This window comes from Nothobranchius furzeri, chromosome 10 (assembly GCF_043380555.1).
Source record: "Nothobranchius furzeri strain GRZ-AD chromosome 10, NfurGRZ-RIMD1, whole genome shotgun sequence".
Lineage (NCBI taxonomy): Eukaryota > Metazoa > Chordata > Actinopteri > Cyprinodontiformes > Nothobranchiidae > Nothobranchius > Nothobranchius furzeri.
The window spans coordinates 45,608,320-45,629,588 of NC_091750.1; the positions used below are offsets into that span (position 1 = coordinate 45,608,320).

The window sequence follows — 21,269 nt, forward strand, 5'->3', positions numbered from 1 at the left end:
TAACCAGGTGTTTTAGACCTTTGTCTTCTCAAATCGGCGGTGTTCAAACTTCCCACTAACTTCCTCAGGATGGTTTTAATGGAACGTAGTGACACAACATCCCATCAGTAACCCGTGACTGTCGCGGATTTCCTGCGTCTCAGCAAGGTGCCTTCTGACTGCAAATGCCAAAGTGAGGTGAGTCACACAAACCTCAAAGAAAATCACCAACGATGAACGAGATCCAGGGTTTCCACAAAGTTTCATGCAGGCGGAAGAAACACGGCAATCAAAACGGTTCTTATTCAAACATGTTTTAAATGATTTTGGTTACATTTTAGCAACAGCAAGGCTCCATCATTCCAGTGTAGGAGGATTTTACACATGTAGGCAGCAGGAGAGATCCCTCACCACCACCTGGTTTACTTCTGGCTGCATCTGACCATGCTGTCCAATTATATTTAAAAAAAAAGAGAACATTTCTTGCAATCTGTGTAAAAATTAAAACTCAAGTATTTCGTTTTAGTCACCTTTTGTTTTTCTTTAAAAAAACGACATGCAAACAGACGATTAGACAAATATCAGAATTGTAGATTTTGACACAAATACATGCATTCCTTTTTATTCACAAAACCGGTCCAATTTTTTTAAACAAATACAAAGATTGAGTTATTTTCAAAAGCTGTATAGCTACTCAGCCACTTAACAAAAGAAACAAAATCATGAAAATAAAACAAACAAATTTAAAAAATGCTTTTTTTTCAGTGCTTCAGTAGGCTCAGAGCAAGTGCTGTCTCTTGGTGCTTTTGCCCTGAGCAGTGTGTTGGCACATGCTCAGTAGGGCCACAGAAACATAAGGCTGCAAGTTTTACTAAAAAGGACAAAAACTGTTTGAAAATGCAGACGATCGAGGGCTTATTGAGGAGAAGACAGCAGTTACAGCTCACACAAAAAGCTGCTTCAACCCAGTGAAGGCTTTCTGGAGCTCTGCCAATAATAATAATAATAATAATAATAATAATAATAATAACAATCAGTCTCATTTCAGGATCTAATTGACAGCATCACACCTTAAATCCTCTCTTTCATATCAATCATCAAATAGACGCGGGTTTAAAATGGCAAGGAATTACAATGTTTGCCATTAGCCACTAGTTTTAAAATATAGCTGTAAATTTACATTCTCTACACAAGTACTGAATCTTTCCACACATGAACAACATTAACACCAAACACAGACATTAGTTTGATTGTCCACACTCAGTCCGTCCGTTCTGGTTCTGGCAATGAGCAGTTCCGTGTTCAAGCAACAGAAACCATTAAAAAAGAAAATTCAAAACTAACGGCAGGAAAAAAGGACAAAAGGTACCAAAATGGAAACATAGAAAAGGGAATGAAAAGTTGCCGTAGATGCATTTCTTTGCACTTCATTTTTGGTTCGAGGAATAGGTGCATCCATCATCCCACTGATGGTTCTCAGCTTCTCTGTCTGTTTTCATTTGAATGGTAATTGTTGCCAGTTTGTTTTTGACCAGTGTCTGATCTGGAGACAGTCCAGGAGTTGGCATTGCACTTGATGGCAGAGCTTTGGGTAGGGAGCGGAGGAGGAGTCCTACTGGAACCACCGGAACGCCGCTCCCGCAGGAAGCATCACCTTCTTGGAGAAACACAAGACAACAAGGGAGGGGAACGGGGGTGGGGGTGGGGGTGGGGGTGGGGGGTGGAAGAAGCAGGGTAGACTTGTTAATGAAGAACAGCAGAAATACAACTTTAAAATTTCTTTCATTTGACTTTAGAGCCGCAGTGGTTTTTATCAGTGTAAGTGTGTGTATACGTATATATATATATATATATATATATATATGTATATATATATACACATACATATATATATATGTATAAGCTATAGGTTATAATGCCCCCCTTTACAGGGTTAATAACAGGTCACCCAGCCACTGTCGCCCCTGTGGCCAGAATATTCCCCTTACAACGTCCGACTGGCGGGCTGCTCTGTTGAGCTGACATATCTGGCGCTGCAGTCTGGTTCCAGCTCGTTTTAGATCATAAACACAGCTGATTCGTTTAATTTAGTAATCACTCCTGTAGACGCTAATGAAGGCTGGGGAGACGTTTAATCTGTTAGATGAAGGTGTTACAAAGAACAACGCACCACTGTGCAGCGGTTAGGTTTGCTTTTGGTTCTACAAACGGACACTAAAGGGTGCTAAAAGCAAGCCAAAACTGCCTAGTTCCCCTTTAATCATTTTTGTATTTTTTAATCTAATTGATGCTTTTATTTGCCATGTGCTTTCTGTCAGGGAGCTACCAATGGAAATTAGCCGTTCTGTCTACAGTTGGCTACATTTACATTGTAATATGTTTATTAATGTGCATTCATCATTCATTCATTCACCTATACCAACAATTTTACCACCATCCCCATCCTGATATAACTCTCCGACCACGTCTAGACACACATGCTATATCGTGTCATGCTAGCACAACAACCAGGCCTCACTGGTGCACTTGGGTCCCAAGTCACAGATTTGAATCCCCCCAATTTGTCGTGTCACAATTTACCTCCTTAGTAAAGCCACTTTAAAGTCAGGCACACTGGTGGGAAGCCAGGTGCTTCAGCAGAATTTAATATGAGTGTATTTTTATGTTTCTGAATAACATCTGCTTAAATAAGTACTTGGTCAGTTTATTGATTTGTTCGATTAATGATAGTTAGATGTCTGATTTTAACACTTTTAACATAAAATTAAGATTTAAATGGAACTCCGGCTATGAGGACGTGTGTGCCCTAATAAGCCACAAGTTTTCTGTTGTACCAAACTATGTTGTTAGAAACACACAGAATGTTGCTGTTTATTTATAAATCTATAATATTTAGTACATTTTTTTTTACATACGTAGGACGCCATGTTTTCCACACACGATGCACTCTGGGGGTGATGACGTATATTGATTACTCTTGGAAGATTAGCTATTGACGCTAGTGTTTGTTTATGCGCTCACCGTATTAATAATTAAGTAAAATGCCACGCTGTGCTGCTTTTGGATGTAATTTCCAGTCAGAGGGCAACAATGGGAGTGATGCTTTCCCACTGGCAAGAAGAGGAGAAAGCAGCGGGAAGATGCCTGTGGACGGACACATCTTCCCAAAGATCCGTGGCTGTGTTCCCAACATTTTTCTCCTGATGCGTTTGAGGCTTGTTCAAAGTCAATTCAAATTCAAAGATACTTTATTAATCCCAGAGGGAAATTAGAGTTTCAGTACACACAGTTCTGAGATCAGACAGACATACATAGGCATAGACACATGACAAGAATTGGTTACTGTGGTCATTCGCAACCCGAGTTGCGCTACCTTAATAGAGATCAGAGGGGTTTACATGAGGATTGGGTCAGGTGGAGGAAAAAAGGCACTTCAGAGTTACCCTCCACAGGGAGGGCAGCTTCGCTATGCAAAAAACACCTCAGGAGCCTTGGGATAAGATAGGGAGGAGAGGAGGAAAAAAAGAGTCTGAACTCTCCAAGTCAGCCACAACTACTTAAAGAGCTCACCAGAGCGACTGCGTATAAGAGAAGGCGGAAACTAAATGCTTTACCGACCATTTTCCCACACAAGGAGCCTAAACGCCCTCGGAGAGACAAGAGACGCTGGACGCTCTCCTGAGCCGGCAACCCGCTCGTGTTGGGCGAACCATCGGACACGCCACTCGTCACAGGTGAAGCTGAACGATCACCTCTCTCGTCAGTAAAACAAGCAGTAAGTGTAGCAACACAGTGTTCTCCAAATATGTAATATCTGCAAAAATGATTAAAGTGGTTTCACTGAATATCCCAATCATCTATAAAGCACACGACAGCTCTGGATGCTAAAATTCTCCTAAATCATTCATAATTGAATAAGTTTGATCACACGACAGTTTACCGTTAACTTCTGCTGACAAAAATGTGAGCTCTTGACAACAAACACTCTCCCTCTCGGTTACTATGGAGACGCATTTGCCACACACACACCACCTGCACTCGCTTCATCCCGCCCTTCTTGCTCTTCATTTTGACGCTCCCTTTGTGAAACATGGTCAGTGATGTCCTCATTAATGTTTCTCTCTGGTTCAAAGTGAAAAGGCTGAACAGACGACATGTTGATGTCACTGAACAGTCACTACAGGGTCGCAAAGCCGGCCGGTGCAACCGAGGTACAACCATATGACGTCACTACCCAGAGTGCATTGTGACGCTAACAACAATGGCGACCTACGAGTTAAACTATTTTTACAAATTTTATAAAAATGAAGACATTAAGAAGGTTTTTTTTTACACCACTTTAATATAACTGATACTAACATGTATCTTTTAAGAACCACAAGGTTTTGGAACCTGAGTTCCTTTTAACAGCTGGTTAAATTCAGTGTTAAAAAACTGATTCAGCTTCTGAAATTTGGCACATCCACTGATGTTATGTGTAACATTTTAATATGAAAATAAGGTGGAATATGAAAATAAGGTGGAAAACGTCAAAATATCTGCAGCACAAATCGGCCATCGGCTGACCTTTACATATCGGCATCGGTAGAAAAACCAATATCTGTTAAACTCTAGTTCCAACCCACCAGAATTGTTGAGGACCCAACTTTTAACTGATGTACGAAGCAGAGCTATGGCAATCAGCAAAGGCTGTGGGAGACAAAGAGGAACTTGAATCCTTACATTTTGTCCCAGTCAAAGAAATCTGTCGGATATGTTCGATGGCCATGTCCCAGCAACGATCAGCAAAATTCTTCTGGTGCGCGTGAACCACTTTGAGGCAGACTGCTTATGCCCTGTTTGGGTCGGCATGTATTGAAAACCTCGGACTTCACACAGCCAGGTTTTCCAGCAAGCGTCTTCTGTTGGAGAGAGCTGTATACCAGCTGTCTGTGTGCAGTCAGCAGAGTGAGGTAGATGTATGTACTTTTAAATAATGGCTTTTGTGTTTTTACCGCAGGTAAGTAAGGACTAGACTGGTTCAGGAGGAGCTAGTTTGTCGTGTAACCAGTGTTCTAGTAGTCGCAACCTGGAACCGAGGTCGGAATGTGCTCCTCTTGTTCCTTTTTTTATTTTTGGCCTACTTTGTTTGTTAAAAGTGGCATCATGGTTGGGTTCATCAGAACGTGTTCTCCGGCTCTCACTGGAGCGGTTCGCAGCCGAGTGTGAAGCAGCTGGGATAAGAATCAGCTCCGCTAAATCCGTGTAAATGAGTCAGAAAAGGGTAGAAAGACTTCTCCGGGTCAGGGATGAGGTCCTGCCTCACGTGGAGGAGTTGAAGTATCTCGGGGTCTTGTTCACAAGTGAGGGTAAGATGGAGCAAGAGATCGATAGGCGGATCGGTGCAGCATCTGCAGTGATGCGGGCGTCGTACCGGTCTGTCGTGGTGAAGAGAGAGCTGAGCCAGAAGGCAAAGCTCTCGATTTACCGGTCGATCTACGTTCCTACCCTCATCTATGGTCACAAGCTTTTTGTAGTCACCGAAAGAATGAGATCGCGGATACAAGCGGCCGAAATTAGTTTTCTCCTCAGGGTTCCTTAGAGGTCATCCGGGAGGGGCTCGAAGTAGAACCGCTGCTCCTCCACATTGAGAGGAGCAAGTTGAGGTGGCTCGGGCATCTAGTTAGGATGCCTCCCGGATACCTCCCTGATGAGGCACCTTAGGATTCCCCCGGAGGAGCTGGCCCAAGTGGCTGTGGAGAGGGAAGTCTGGGCCCCCCTGCTTAGGCTGCTGCCCCCACGACCCGACCCCAGATAAGCGACTGAAATTGGATGGATGGCTCATGGTTGGGTTTCTTCTGCATGCTGCAAAAGACTTTCTGAGACCATGAGTGGAACCTGAACCATAGTTTGAGAACCATTAGAGGATCTCACAAACAGACAGGGTTTCATGCAGTGCAGCACAAAAAACCCTAAAGAGACAAAAAATGTGATTTTAGTGAACTAATCAGCTGAGTTCTGGTTCTGTTTCAGCCTCTGACCCCACGGTGAGCTCCATCTATTAAATCTGTAGACTGGAACTGGCCTGCCTTCAGCCCCAGCTTCACACAACACCCAGTATGCCACATTTATTATTTAGCCGTCACACACATTGCCCTCCCGCAGCGTCGTGAACGCTGATGCTGATTCCCGTCGCCCTCCCCTCCACACCGTGGTCATCAGCGAGCCTGAACACGAGGGGCACACATGCATGCAGCCACAGGGTTCAGCAGCAGCCCGCCGGTCTGGAGCTCAGATCCTTCCGATTTCCAAAACTGCCTGGAGAAGGGATGGGGGGTTGTAGCTCGGCAAACATTTACGCACCCACACACACTCTCACGCTGAACCAATATGTATTCAAGTGCAGTCACACACCTCCACACACAGCGGCACGTTAACCGACTCTCGCAACACCCCCCCGAAATCACACCAAACCGCCAGACTGCTCAAGATAAATTCTGCCTGAATCAAAGTCACTTCTTCATCAAAGGAAGAAGTTCTCAGACATGAATCTGCTTTTGTGTGACACTGAAGAGGAAACATAACCCGGACATGCCAGGGTCGCCCTCTGACATTTTTCCGCCTGATATATACTTTTTTTTTAATTACATAAAACTGAAGAGTTTTGTGTTGTGATTCTGTAGATGGTGCAAAAATGAGCTTTTCTACAAAAGCTATTTTAAATCTAAACGGATCAGATTCTGCCGGGCCGGTATCTTAGCTGTGAGAGCTGGGTTCAGGTTAGGGACTTTTAAAAATGTCACCAAACTTTTTCAAGGCTTCCTAATTTCCTTGCATGAGTTAAGCTGCATTCCCCAATCACTGTGATTCCAACTGTGAGCAGTGGTCAACAGCTGCAGCCGTGAAAAGAGCTAAAACCAAACCTCAAGCCCAGTTAAACCATTCCTCCATACTGGGATCAGCTGTTCTTCTGGCTTCTGTTCCTCATACCAGAACATTAAACCACAAACAGCAGGATCCAGCCTCACAGGTTCCACTTACCTTCATTTAAAAGTACATCCTGCTGATTGAAATAAAACCTTAAACAAGGTAATGATTTGAGTCCGTACTGGCCTTCATTTGTAGAGTTAGGAATAATCTGACAGCTTAGACACTAAAACCAGCTGTGAGGTGTGTATAGAGTGTGCCAGGAGGTCACGACAACATCTCAACTGCTCACAGAGATACAGACACAGAATATCAGCAAAGGATTAGCTTTATCTGACCTAAAATTAGCTTTAACATAAACTAGCTCATCCTTAAAATCCATAAAGTTCCTTCCAACCCAAATGACCCAGAGGTTAACAGCTTGCAGATGCTAAGCATCTCCTCAGTCTCTACAATGACCTTTCTGCAGCTGCAGTCCGAGGACAGTAACATCTGGCACTGCCGCAGATGTTAAAAACCCGGTGAGGGCAGGACTGTCCATGACGTAACGCGTGGGAGGAAAAGCAACACACAGTGAGCAGTAATGCTGCTTTTCCTCATTATCAGACATGTGCAATCAATGGAAAATGGCAGCATGTCAGGAATAGGAAACCTCCTTCCTTCACTCACGCTGATTGCAACGGTTTGTGCAGATGAGATCAGTGGGTGTGAAGTGGCCAATCACTAAAAATCGATGGAGGAGTTGCCTTTATTTTATTTAAACAAAAGCATTTATCTGGGCTCAGCACAAACATTCTGGGTGTAGGATGTTTAAAAGGAAGGCGTGTGTCGTTAGGTGTCAGCGATGCAAGTTCCTGTAAGCCGTCCAGGATTCCGTTTGTGCCCCGGAGCGCCGCTGAGCTTTCAGATTGTTGTTCTCACTGAATCCCCAAAACTAAACAAAACAAGCTATACAATCAAGTGAAAGGATCTCCAGATACAGCCTCATACGTGGGATGTAACAGCCGCTGCATTGGCACCATTTAAAACGGCTAAATCCAAACACTGGTGACCTCCAGCTGGCACTCCTGATCTCACGAGTTTGTCCTCACTGAAGTGAAAACTCACCAAGGAGGTTTACCTTTTATCTCCAAAACAGGAGAAATAACACAAACGCAAGCTCTGGTCAAATAGTTCAACTTTTGTTAATTAAAACATTTTCATGTTCAAGAATCACTCATTATTTCACCTCAGTTTTATACACAAGAACACAAATTATACAGAAAGTGCTGGTAAAATGTAAAATTGGGCATGTTTTAGTCCAGAACAAGGGCTGCACATAGTAGTGTAGGGTTACTTAGGAATATTGTGATGATGATGTCATCACATTCCCAATACGTTCCTTGAGTTCAGAGATTTTGGTCAAAGATAGTTTTGGTGCAAAAAGTGTGAGTGCATGACCCCTATTTCACCCTGGAAGCATCAGCGGCGTGGAACGGCAGCGGAATGCCGCTGCTTCAAATAGAATCCATTACAGTCAATGGAGGCATCTCAACCAGCCGCGACGCAGAAATCCTCAGGCGAGTTCCCAGAAGTGGCACGCCGGGTCTAATTTCCACGTGGTGCTTCTGGGACACGTAAATTTACACAGTTAACATAGGACTAGACAGGAAATCACACATGGTTTCAGTGTAACACCGCAGTAATTTTCAAAATTAAAGACTATTACAGCGATGCTATTTCATATTTGTGTAGATTACCTCAATACGTGGGACCTAACACTTTAGTTACTTCCTGGATCATTCCAGAAGTGCAATGGTGAGTTGTCACGGCTTTAATCATAAATGTCATCAAACAGCGATATCAAACGTGATTCCTTCTTTTTGGTTTCATGGCGGGATCAAGGGATTTTGTTATCTCGTAAGTACAGCGAGGAGCACAACGAAGAAGCCGATCTGTATCCAAGACTCTCCCGGTGTGTACTGGACCGCATTGACGCTCGTGAGTAAACCGTTCTGATGCTGTTCATCGCCACAGATGCTTCCAGTGCAAAATAGGGGTGACATTTGGAAGATAGTAGCAAATAAATTATTGTAATAAAAGTTGCATTTTTCTGAAACTGGTGCTGTTTTATTTGTATAAAAGTTTTCTGTTGGACGTTTCTTCCCGTTAACGGGGAGTTTTTCTCTCCGCTGTTGTTGCATGCTTGCTAAAAATGGGGGTTGCTGTAAAGTCTCTGACACAAGCTACAAAATGTGTGTGTGTGTGTGTGTGTGTGTGTGTGTGTGTGTGTGTGTGTGTGTGTGTGTGTGTGTGTGTGTGTGTGTGTGTTTATCAGTCTGACAGGTTGTTAAATATCTCATTAACCATTAGATGGATTTTGGCTCAACTTTCAGATAACAACCATCAGACGTACACCTACATCTGATTTCACTTCTAACCATGATCCAAGATGGCCGCCACATCTAATCAAACTCAGCCAACTCAGAAAAGTAGCTTTGAGCTCAAAGTGACTCACAACACAAGGAGAGAATGCTAATAGTTAGCAAGAGATGCTGCGATAATGTGCATTTAGCGGCAGTATTCACTCCTTCGAGCAAAACGCTCGGCCATTAATTATCTAAACAATTGTAGATTAAATTGAAGCCAATCTGTTAATTGATCAGCTAACTGTCACAGCTGCAGGCCTCACTGATGATGCTGGAGATTTCTGCAATAGTAAATAAACCAGGAAATGCTTTGGTTTAATGTCCATGTCCACAAAACCACATCAGTTAGGAAATTCATTCACATTTCTTAAAACAGATCGTCCCCGTGCACCGCCACGCATCATCACAGCGTAAAGCTCAAAAACCCTAAATGACATAATTGTGGTGTAAAAAGTACCAGTTTCTCTCCTTAGGTGAGACATTTTCAGGTTGTGTCAGTCTGCAGCGACACCTCAGCCGCCTCAGTGTTCCTTAACCCCCCCACCCCCACCCCTCAGCCTATCCAGGCCATCCGGTCCTTCCTCCTCCCCGGCAACCTGCCCACACATCCATGCATCTCCACGTCAGTCTGCATTTCTGTCATTCTGCATGAGTCTCTGCTGTCCTGGCTGTCTGGTGCTCAGTGTCTCAGAGGCAGGAGAGACAGAGAGGGAATACACTACTCCCATAACAGCATCTGATGCTGGCAAAGTGGGTCCCAGAGGAAAACACTCACTTCAGGTGTTGGCTGTGTTTAATGACAAGCAAGCAGAAGTCTTTAAAAAGTACAGCTCCTCTAGCTGGCACAAACAAGGCTCCTGTTTTATCTGTAGATATTAGCCACCCACCTTGTACGGCAGATCCTCAAAGTGCTATTAGATAAAAACAAGGCCGAGTACGACTTTCAAACCCCGACTCTTTTCTTTCTGCACTGAACACCAGAGCTGAGACCGACACCCCTGGAGGGTATTGAGACACAGAGCAGAAAGGAACTGCCTTCGCACTTATTTCTCTCAAACGTAGCATTCCCTGAATAAATCCAGACATCTTCAGCCAGTGAGCTATGAGGTGGCAAAGGCCTCAGCGTGCTAACTCCCCCTCACTTGCCAATTTTACGCTCGTCTTTGAGCTGCCACGAGCTTTCAATGGAAACCGTCAACACCCTTAAAATAAGCACACTGCTGCTGGACGGCACTTGTGTACCGACGTGTGCGCGCTTGCAGGCTCGAAACAAACACACAAAAAAACCTTTCAATGCAAATGCTGGAGAGCGCAAGCAGGATATCTCTCCTAGTCTTTTCACTTTTCCAGTGTGTGTGTGTGTGTGTGTGTGTGTGTGTGTGTGTGTGTGTGTGTGTGTGTGTGTGTGTGTGTGTGTGTGTGTGTGTGTGTGTGTGTGTGTGTGTGTGTGTGTGTGAGTGAACAGACACACCAAAGACAAAAAAACTGCCTATAATTGTTCAGGATAACTGACCGCAAGACATATTCCAAATAAGAGATCATGCCCTCCTTTGGAAGTGCATGGTGTGAATAACGGTCACAGCAGATGGGGATGTACCATGCCATCTTTGATTGGAGGGGAATATGACACTCAGGGGCTGTCTGAGCTACAGCTGAGCCTCACTGCAGCTCCGTCTGATACACACAACCACGAGCCCTTTAGCTCTGATGCAGGTGGTGTCCGAGCCGCCCTGAACATGCATTAAATCTGTTGATGGAAGGCAGAAATATCACAATGTAAACAGAAATCACCATAACAAGTTTTAGCTTTTCTCTTTTACTGCTGGTTTCCTGCTCTGTGCTCTCACTTTTGACCTCGGTAAATATCGCCCTGTGACATTTAGCTTGTAGCGATGACATCACAGTCGCTGACGATGTGGCCAAGGCGGCAGGAGTCTCTGATCTAATCACCTGCTCAACAAGAGTGGTTGACTTAATAACCAAACCTTTTGAGACCGCCTGTTAATGCTGGATTTATATGTTCTATGAGTGAGAAAATCTGGGAGGACATTTTCTTTTTAGAACTGTCACAGCTCTGCACAAGGGAAGACCCAATCCTGCCATCCAGTATCTGATCTGGTTACAGCTCTCCTTAAGCCTGATGGGGAAAACGTCGATCTCCTTTTGGGGTATGGCCAGTTTTCTATCAGGGGGCATGATGCATTCCTTTACTTTGTTTTTACAAACTTTAAAAATGTCCAAATTAGATATTTTATTAGGATCAAGATTCATTTAATTAATAAAGCAAAACCAGCAGCTCTAACTGGTTTTAACCGGACACACTGCCATCATTTCATCCATTCTGATATAAATATATCAGTTTGTCTTTTCATGATGTGAAGTGGACTTCTATCTGAACATTACACTGTATAACTGTTGTGTTTACTAGAATAAGAATACATGAACGGTGTTTTGTTTTGATGCACAAAAATAATGATAGTTCCTCTGGAGGAGTGTCTCGATAGCATAGAAATCTAGACCAACCATCGCTGCATTGCTGTTGGGCCAGCCATGCTCCATTGTAGCCTCAGCAGGTCTACAATTGGTCTGATCAATTGTGTGTCTAGCCAATCACAGTGCTCTCTGTTTATTGGGCAGGCTAAGCACCAGAGCTGTGACAGAAAAAAACTACAAAGATGGTGTCAGCTCAGGAACGGTGCACGTTTGAAATGACTTTGGCATCAACTTTGGATGATTTAGACTTGGGCTTTTCTTTGAGACATGAGCAGATAGATACTTAAGCCCTTTATTTAGAAAATGGATGTCTTTGCTTCTTCTTCTTCTTCTTTGATGGTGTCTGGCAGACTGCCAGGTTGACTGATTTCCGTCACCTTGTTTGCTGCCCTGATTGGGCCAAGCTCAGTCTAGTTGTGTGCAGAGACCGTTTAAAAGACAACCGTAGATTCCACCCCACAATGGGTTGTGTTGTGGCCACCCTATATATGTAAATAAATATTTCTGGGGTAAAAGTTTTGAGGATCTAATGCTAATGGTTAGCTTCTACTAGCCAAAACATGCTCTCTCCCTCCTGGTTGCGATCCAAGAGGGGTGAGTCCATGAATGCTACATTTATAGCGTGACGATGACTATTTTTTTTCTTATTTCTCATGTTTTTTCATCTATTTTCTTTCAGCGGCTAATGCAGAAAATAGAGGTAGAAGACTTTTTTCACATTCTGCATGCAACTGAAATTTAGTGACAGATGTATTTAAAGAGGACAAGTATACATTTCCCAGTGAGCCTCCACTTTAATAAGCCTTTAGCTGAAACGGTGGAGTTAAATTTGAGGACGGGAAGACCAGTAAAATACCCCAAAGAACGAGAAATAGCAAATCCACAAAACCATCAAGCAAATTGACATCTGTCTTCAAAATGTCTGTCTCCTAAACATGTATATATACTAAATGTCTGTGTCTCCTAAACGTCTTGGTCTACTAAATGTTTATATCTACTAAATGTATATACCGTATCGCCTAAATGTCTATATCTCCTAAATGTTTATTTCTTCTAAACGTCTTTGTCTCCTAAATGTTTATGTCTCCTAAACATTTATATCGCCTTAATGTCTGTTTCCTAATAAATATCTATGTATCCTACATGTCAATGTCTCCTAAATGTATATGTCTCTTAAATAACCATGTCTCCTAAATATCTATGTATCCTACATGCCAATGTCTCCTAAATGTTTATGTCTCCTACATGTCTATGTCTCCTAAATATCTATGTCTCCTAAAAGTTTATGTCTCCTAAATGTCTATATCTCCTAAATGTCTGCGTCTCCAAAATGTATATTCCCCCTAAATGTCTGTGTCTCCTAAATGTCTAAGTCTTCTAAATGTCTATGTCTCCTAAACATCTTTGTCTGCTAAATGTATATGTCTCTTAAATATCTATGTCTCCTAAATATCTATGTATCCTACATGTCAATGTCTCCTAAATGTTTATGTCTTCTACATGTCTATGTCTCCAAAATGCTTATGTCTCTAAAATATCTATGTTTCCTAAATCTCTATGTCTCCTACATATCTATGTCTCCAAAATGTCTATTCCTCCTAAACATCTATGTCTCCTAAATATCTATGTTTCCTAAACGCCTATGTCTCCAAAATGTCTATGTCTCCTGAAGGTCTATGTCTCCAAAATGTCTATGTCTCCAAAATGTCTATGTCTCCTAAATATCTATGTTACCTACACGTCTATGTCTCCTAAACGTCTATGTCTCCAAAACGTCTATGTCTCCAAAACGTCTATGTCTCCAAAACATCTATGTCTCCTAAACGTCTATGTCTCCTGAACGTCTGTCTTCTAAATATCCGTCTCCTAAATGTCTATGTTTCTCACATGTCTATAGCTCCTAAATATCTATATCTCCTAAATGTCTATGTCTCCTAAATGTCTATGTCTCCAAAATGTCTATGTCTCCTAAATATCTATGTTACCTACACGTCTATGTCTCCTAAACGTCTATGTCTCCTAAACGTCTATGTCTCCAAAACGTCTATGTCTCCAAAACGTCTATGTCTCCAAAACATCTATGTCTCCTAAACGTCTATGTCTCCTGAACGTCTGTCTTCTAAATATCTGTCTCCTAAATGTCTATGTTTCTCACATGTCTATAGCTCCTAAATATCTATATCTCCTAAATGTTTATGTCTCTTAAATATCTATGCATCCTACATGCCTATGTCTCCTAAATATTTCTGTCTCCTAAACGTCTGTGAATTCTACACTATGCAAGGACCAATCTGTTAAGAATCTATAAAACTAAGGCAGCAAATTGAAATACTATTAAAAACGTAAGTGTTAAAGAGAGTGTTTACATGAGGTGATTTGTTTCCATGGTTACAATAATGTGTGGAAAATTGTGCTTAATGATAGAATTAAATGAAACATTGTCCTTCCACGGCACAGTCTAAAGGTTTTGTTGTCCCTGCAGCCTGACCTCATCTCTGTGTCCAGACTAACAAGACAAATAAATAAAAACATGCTTTTATTACAAACCACAAGGCTGGCCTGCTTTCTTGTTTGGAAAATTGTGTAACCACCCATCTAGAAGCGAAAAATAGATACTGCAAAAACTGATTTCTAAGTAAGTTTTTTTAAAAAAAGCTTTATTTTTAAAATTTCAAATTATTTTGCTAGTTTTAACTATTCTAGCCAAGCTACCTTTACTGGCAAATATATTTTACTCAAAACAAGAATATTTGATTCATATTTAACAATATTTACTTCATTTTAAGCAATGCTATTTTTCTAGAGAAGTTTTTTAGACTAAATATAAGATAAAATGTCTAAAAAGGAGTTTTTTGTTAGAAATCAGCGTCCTGCACATCGGCGCTGGACAACCTTTCAGCTTGAAAACATGAAGCCAAGCCGTCATCTTTAATCACCATCAGAACGAGATCATTGCAACAGCCATTAGCATTTAGCATAGATCCAGTTGTGTCAATTAAACCAGCGTGTCTATCAATTTATTACATAATGGCAAAGCGACACCATCGCCCATGAAAGTTTGTTTCCTCTGAGGTGAACCATCTGCTGAGATTGATTTCGTGATTGGTCACTCTGCCGCCACAGCCGGGGTTAGTTGGGCCACCGAGGCTGATGCAGCTAACAGACAGGAAGTATGGGGGGACATCTAGATGAGCAGTAGTGTCACATGAGAGAAGGGCAGCGGCTGCAGCTCCCCCATATGGAAGTAACAAAAAACAGGGGGGGAGGGGGTGCATTTGCCACACAGACACCTGGTGCTCCAGATGACAGCTCTGCAGCCAGATGGACCTCATTATATGCACAGTAACACACAAACATACCCACACATGTATACTGACATACAAACATACTGTACACATATTCACTGTTACCGTCTCTTTGCCTCCAGATTTCCCTCAGACTAGGGAGACAGCAAGGGACTGTAATTAAACTTAACGTGTCACTTAAGGGGACTTTACCATTTTGTTTAGAAAAAAGCCTTAATGTTGTTTGTAGCCTTCTGAATAGGTCTTCCAGTTGAAATCTGCAGGCTTGTGTGGTCATGGTGGGCAGATTAAAGAGACCCTATGGTGTATGGTTATCCTGACCATACCCACTACACTCCTCACCACCTGTCATTTCCCTCCACCAAACACCCCCCTGTACCATTCCTCTTAAAGGGGAAGAGCATCAGCAGGTGATGCTTTTCTTTTCCCTGTGTCTGAGTAAGAAGTACTGCCTTCAAACAACGTTAGTTTTCATTTTCAGAAACAACTAAGCCACAGCACTTCCTAACCAGCACCTCCTTACCTCCAGAGCAGCAGAGGGCTTCTTCTTCAGCTCTTCACATTTGCGAAATTTGCAGATCTGGTGGCCCGTTTTTCTGTTCCGGCAGCTGCTGCACTGCTCGCAGTTAATCCGCCGTCGACAGGGCGGGCACATGCCGCAACGTTTCCGTTTCTTTTTACCAGAGTTGATAGCAGAGGCCAGCTCGCTCTGTGCTGGGTATTCGGTCAGCCCGGCCATGTGAAGTGCGCTGTCCGCCAGAAAGACTCCAGCCGGTGTCATGATGAAAAGCCCCGGGTTGAAGGGGAAGCCACCCCCTACTCCATATGGGAAGTCAACTGGACCACCTACGGCGTCCGCGACAGACGTACCCTCCAAGTCGCTAGCCCCTGAGCCTGCGTCGCCTCCGCCAACTCCCACTCCCATGCCCCCAGGCAGGAGCATGTGCTCCATGCCGGCTCGCTTTAGCAGCGCTGCTGCCTGGGCAAAGTGCAACAGGCCATTCTGTCCCTCCAGAACCTGTTCTAGGGTTCGATCTAACTTGGCCGCTGTGATCGTGGAGACAGCAGGTTGAGGAGGGGGAAGTGCCGGAGGTTTAACCAAGTGGCTTTTTGTCGCGCTACTGTCCGTGTGTCCATTGGTGCCGGCAGAGGAGACTGCTGTGTACTGGGAGAGGGTACGAGAGTTCTTAAGGCTCTTACTGAGCGGCTCACTTATGATGCCACTTCGATTCCTGCGCTCAATGACAGGAGAGTCCTGTTTGCAGCCATTCCGCTCCAGGTCCTTTGTCTGGCCCTCCTCCAACAGACCGCTAGACATGGTCCAGAGCGTAGGTGCCTGGGTCGGGGGTGAGGATCGAAAGGGGGCCGGGGTGAGCGAAGACGAGCTCTTTCTTGGTCCGTTCTTTGCTCTGGTGAGGGTGGCTCCTCGCCTCACTGGCCCAAGCAGCCGGCCAACGACAGACAGGCACCGAAGCCTTCTGCCCCGCTACAGCTCAGCCCTCATCCACGGTCTTCCATGGGCTTCAGGTAGCTTCACACAAGAAGAGAAGAGAAGAAAGTCATTACACATTAGCCGTCGCTGACACTGACGTTCTTTAACTGCTTCATTTCTCATTTGATCATGACAACCACTCGGTTCTAAACCAGTATCTCACGGGGCTGTTGGGGATTAAACGCAAACAGTCATGAGGGAGTTTCCAAAAGGTCTTTAGATTCTCGTGAAGGTTTTTACACGCAGGGCCGTGCGATGGTTGTTTTAAAAAATCACCATAAATTTGTTTTCTCAGAATAGCCACAGAGAGTCTCAAATCCTGGTAAGAGAAGAGCGAGTCAGCTTTGGGAGGATTTGACTACTAAAGTTCTGTTAAAATGAAGAAAAACGAGACACAAATACGACACTTTGTGACCAAGTATAGATATTTAGCACAACAGATGCATTTTGTTTGCCATTACATCACATGCATCGTATGTATAAAACATCTAATTAAAATGTCAGACATAGAAATTCCATGATTCCAACTAAAGATTTGCGTTTTATTCCAATATTCGTCGTCAACCATTTACCATACCATACCATCTTTATTTATAAAGCACATTTAAAAACGGCATGGCAGCCGACCAAAGTGCTGTACAGAATAAAAAGTAAAAACACAATATAAAACAATACACGGTCAACAATAAAATGCACAACAAGGCAGATAATTACAGTCAATAAAAAGACACATAATAAAATAATAAAAGTCAGGGATTTAAAAATGCCTGGTCGTAAAAGTGAGCCTTCAGCAGCGATTTGAACCGGAGGAGGGATGGTGCCAGCCTCACCGAAAGAGGAAGTGCATTCCATAGTGTCGGAGCAGCGTAGACAAAAGCACGCTGCCCCCGCGTTTTGTATTTCATTAATGGAACACGAAGCAGCAGGCAATCAGCAGACCTCAACGCCCGGTTTGGCACATATCTAGTGACAAGATCCGACAGGTAATCCGGTGCCAGACCGTTCAGGGCCTTAAAAACAAAAATCAGGATTTTAAACTTGACCCTAAAGTTTACGGGTAGCCAGTGGAGCCGCGCCAGTACAGGTGTGATATGTTCTCTCCTAGGAGTGTTTGTTAAAAACCTGGCTGCCGGTGTCATGATGAAAAGCCCCGGGTTACCAACATTTGCAGACCAGTGGCATCATCGCTAACCCCTGCTACTCAGTGCTGGATGAATGGTGTTCAAATATTTTTAGAGCATTGCCTCTAAAAGCTGCATTGATGGCCAACATAAATGGCATCATCAGTATCAAATAACCAAAGACTGTGCATATTGTCAGACAGTAAATGTGCTTAATAAAAGTGCTTTAACATGAAAACCCTACAGTGACTCGCTAATATGAGAAATTACATTCCAGCACCTGCCTTAAAATGCTAAGGGCCACACTAAATATTTAAAAAGTAACGTGAAAATTAAACTAAAAATAGATTTAGAAGCTTTAACTGAGGAGTTTATCGTGTATAGCTTTAAAAACACAGTATTCGGTTAAAATGCATCACAAAAACAACAGCTTTCACAACACCTCTAGTTTTTCTAACAAATCAATCCACAATCCTGACTGATGAAGCAACACCTGCTCCCCTGCAGCTTCTCTGATTGGCTGGCAAAGAAACAGCACATTAGGGAGCCAAATCCCTGCCAGTTATTAAAATAACATTTAATGAATTAATTTTAACTGAGGACATTAATTTTCTTGATAAATAAGAACAGATTATATTTCTACCAAAAGGACTTTTGTCCTTTTTCTGCAACAGCTTAGCCAACTCCCAGTCGAAAGTTTGGACCCATCATTCGTTCATTTTGAATGAGCGGGTTTGTACAAAGCAAGGTGAGGAGTTTACGCTTCACGATGATACATAAAGATGAATTTCATTCAACATCTATAACTTATCCCCTTCTCACTGACATGACAAATTTACCTCCGACACATGCTGAACTAAATATTTACCATATATCTGATTTAGATTTTTGAAAACAGAAATCAGCACTTTTGATTTGATTTCTTATTACTTTCAAATTACTGAGGCTGTGCAGCTTGTGAAGTGTTTGCTCTAACAGAGTTGTGGAAGCAGAAACATACTGTGAAACTGCTGAGTGGACAGAGATGCATCCAGCGTGCCGTTATTCTCCTGACCTGTCCACGTTCTCTACAGCCTCCCACAGAAACGCCGAGGAAATGGCCGGGCAAGTCCTTATAAGGGAAACAAAGGCAAAGGGAGGGGTAGAGGCTAGGGGGAAATGTCTGTGCAGCGTGTGGAAATTGGAAGGCCAGAATTAGTGGGAGGTAAAGCTTCAAAGGCGAGAGCGCAGCCCCCACATTCTCACCAGCTCAGGGGGATGTGGCGCCAGAGAACCAGAGCCAGCTCTGCAGCCCCTCACTTTCAGTGGCTTCCTCCACAGAACGGCCCTGGGTCCAGTTTCCCCAACAGCATCTCTGAGCTCCTTACTGGAAGCCACGAAAGTGGAACACAGAAATAATACTTCCTCGGTGGTCGGTCATAAATGATGACTTTGTAGAATTTATTGTCCTGGTGTCCGACAAACTTTATGGCTCATGGAAAACCACTGTTTGAATGAACCAAAACCATTTCTGGAGGAGGATGCAGTAAAATAAACCGTTTTTTCAGGTAAATACAGTTTGGTGAATTAACAGACACGCGGTTTTTGGGATTCTTGCTAACTTTTAATACGAAATAATTTGTCCAGCCCTTTTAAAGGCACAGTATGTAAGAATATACACTCTAAAAAGTCTAGCATGCAGCTGTTCACTCAATCTAATAACTTCAATTCAAAACAGAATAAAAAACATTGATTTGATTGTAAAACTCTTTCTTTTTGCATTTTAAATCATCACTTTGATTTGTTTGGAATTAAATACCCATTCAAACCAATCAACACAACGTTTTGATTTCACTATATTTCTGTTCATGTTCAGCAGACAATATTTTTAATAAGAGTCAAATGCGATTTGCGCATGAACACCTGCTGCCGTGGGCAATGCACATTGTGGGTAGTCATGTTCTTAGTGATTTTGTTCAATTTTTGGGTGTTTATGCATGTTTATTTGGTGGGGGGGTAGTGTTGTTCTTAGTCATTACTTCATTCACTGTTGCAAATGTGGCGTTACTTGTTATGTCATGTTGGCACCGTCAGTGTGGAGGTAGGTCAGAGGAATGAGACTGCTGTGCTAATCCACAGCGGTGGTTTGCACTCAAACCTCTGGAATAGGCGCTCTGGGTTTTCCTCTAACTTAGTGTTTGCAGGCTTGTTAGGTGTAAGGCTGCAGGCATCATTCAATGTTGCTGTTGCAAAAATGCAGTTTGATTATATGTAAATGAATTAACTGGTGTCATTGCAACCATTTTCAGTCATGTTAATTTGGTTGAATGTAATTGCAACAGGTCAAGTCGAAAACCATCGTTTGTGAAGAAATGCATTTGAATCAAGTCAAATAATTAAGGTTTGGTCAAGGGAAGTAACTTGCTTTACATCAATATATAAACAGCAGGTCACATTAGGTGAATACATTTAGTTTCTGTGAAGTCAAATATTTTGGATATGAAAATTGAACATCTATTCTTTATTTAAGTGAGGTTATTCTTTTAGCTGTGTATGGAGAATTTTACAGGGAGAAAATCCCAAAAGAGTCTAATGTTTCAGTCATTTAGGAAGGAAGGTTTTACTGAAACGTATTTCATATCCAGCTGGCTGCGGAGGTTGTCACTTGTTCTTCTTTCAAAACAAAGGAAGGAGGGATGAAACTACTGTTTACCACCAGTGAGTGTGGGCTTGCTGTGTCTCCTGTGGGCTAATGCCGCAGCGCAGATAATTGTAATTCAACGACGGCCGGCAAAAAGCTCCAGTGCTATTTGAAGGGAGTTGCAGTAACCAAATTTTGCCACAGGATGTCATTTTTACTTCATTTCTACATAATGCACCTTTAAAGGTGTGGAATCCCTTATTTATTCAGTACATTTACAGTGGTCTCTAGTGAATTAATGCCTTGTAAGTCACATTATGGGGAAAAAAGCTCCCGTGCACCCGTTTCAGAAATTACAAGTGAGACACATCAGAGTTGAGATTCAGACGACAAGGTTTGAAGTCTTATTTGCTCATATTTGGACATCACGTCTCAGATTTGCTAACAGCAAAATGACTCCTCCACTGACTCGGTTTGCACCGACATGTTGAGCCTGGAGGAGTTCTGCTGTGTGGTGCAGCTGCTAATGCCAACAGTTAGCGTCTACTTGTCAAGATGTTCTCTGCTGTTTCTTGGATGCTAAACTAACAAGACAACAACCCTAAACACTGCTCAGAATCTACTAAGGCATTCGTGCAGAGGAACAAGTAGAACGTTCTGGAATGTTCATCTCAGTCCCCAAACCTGAATATTATTGAATATCTGTGGTGTGAGTTAAAGAGAGATGTCTATGCTCAGAAGCCATCAGACCTGAATGAGCTAGAGATGTTTGGCATGGTCCAAGATACCTTCAGCCAGAATCCAGACTCTCATTAGAAGCTGAGAGAGAGAGAGAGAGAGAGAGAGAGAGAGAGAGAGAGAGAGAGAGAGAGAGAGAGAGAGAGAGAGAGAGAGAGAGAGAGAGAGAGAGAGAGAGAGAGAGAGAGAGAGAGAGAGAGAGAGAGA

At 42.9% G+C, this 21,269-nt stretch overlaps 1 protein-coding gene across 3 annotated transcripts in view; it reads right to left on the minus strand.

Moving 5' to 3' along the window:
- Nucleotides 1–468: 468 nt before the first annotated feature.
- cxxc5a (CXXC finger protein 5a) overlaps nucleotides 469–21,269 on the minus strand; it is a 28,950-nt gene continuing 8,149 nt past the window's right edge. For 2 of the 3 annotated variants that reach the window (XM_015960754.3, XM_015960753.3), the window contains exons 2-3: nucleotides 15,615–16,622; nucleotides 469–1,636 (exon numbers count right to left, since the gene is read on the minus strand). In XM_015960754.3, coding sequence (XP_015816240.1) covers nucleotides 1,592–1,636; nucleotides 15,615–16,409 — 840 coding nt within the window. In that variant the 5' untranslated portion in view covers nucleotides 16,410–16,622 and the 3' untranslated portion in view covers nucleotides 469–1,591. The remainder of the gene's footprint in view (nucleotides 1,637–15,614; nucleotides 16,623–21,269) is intronic. The other variant, XM_015960755.3, reaches the window with a different exon arrangement.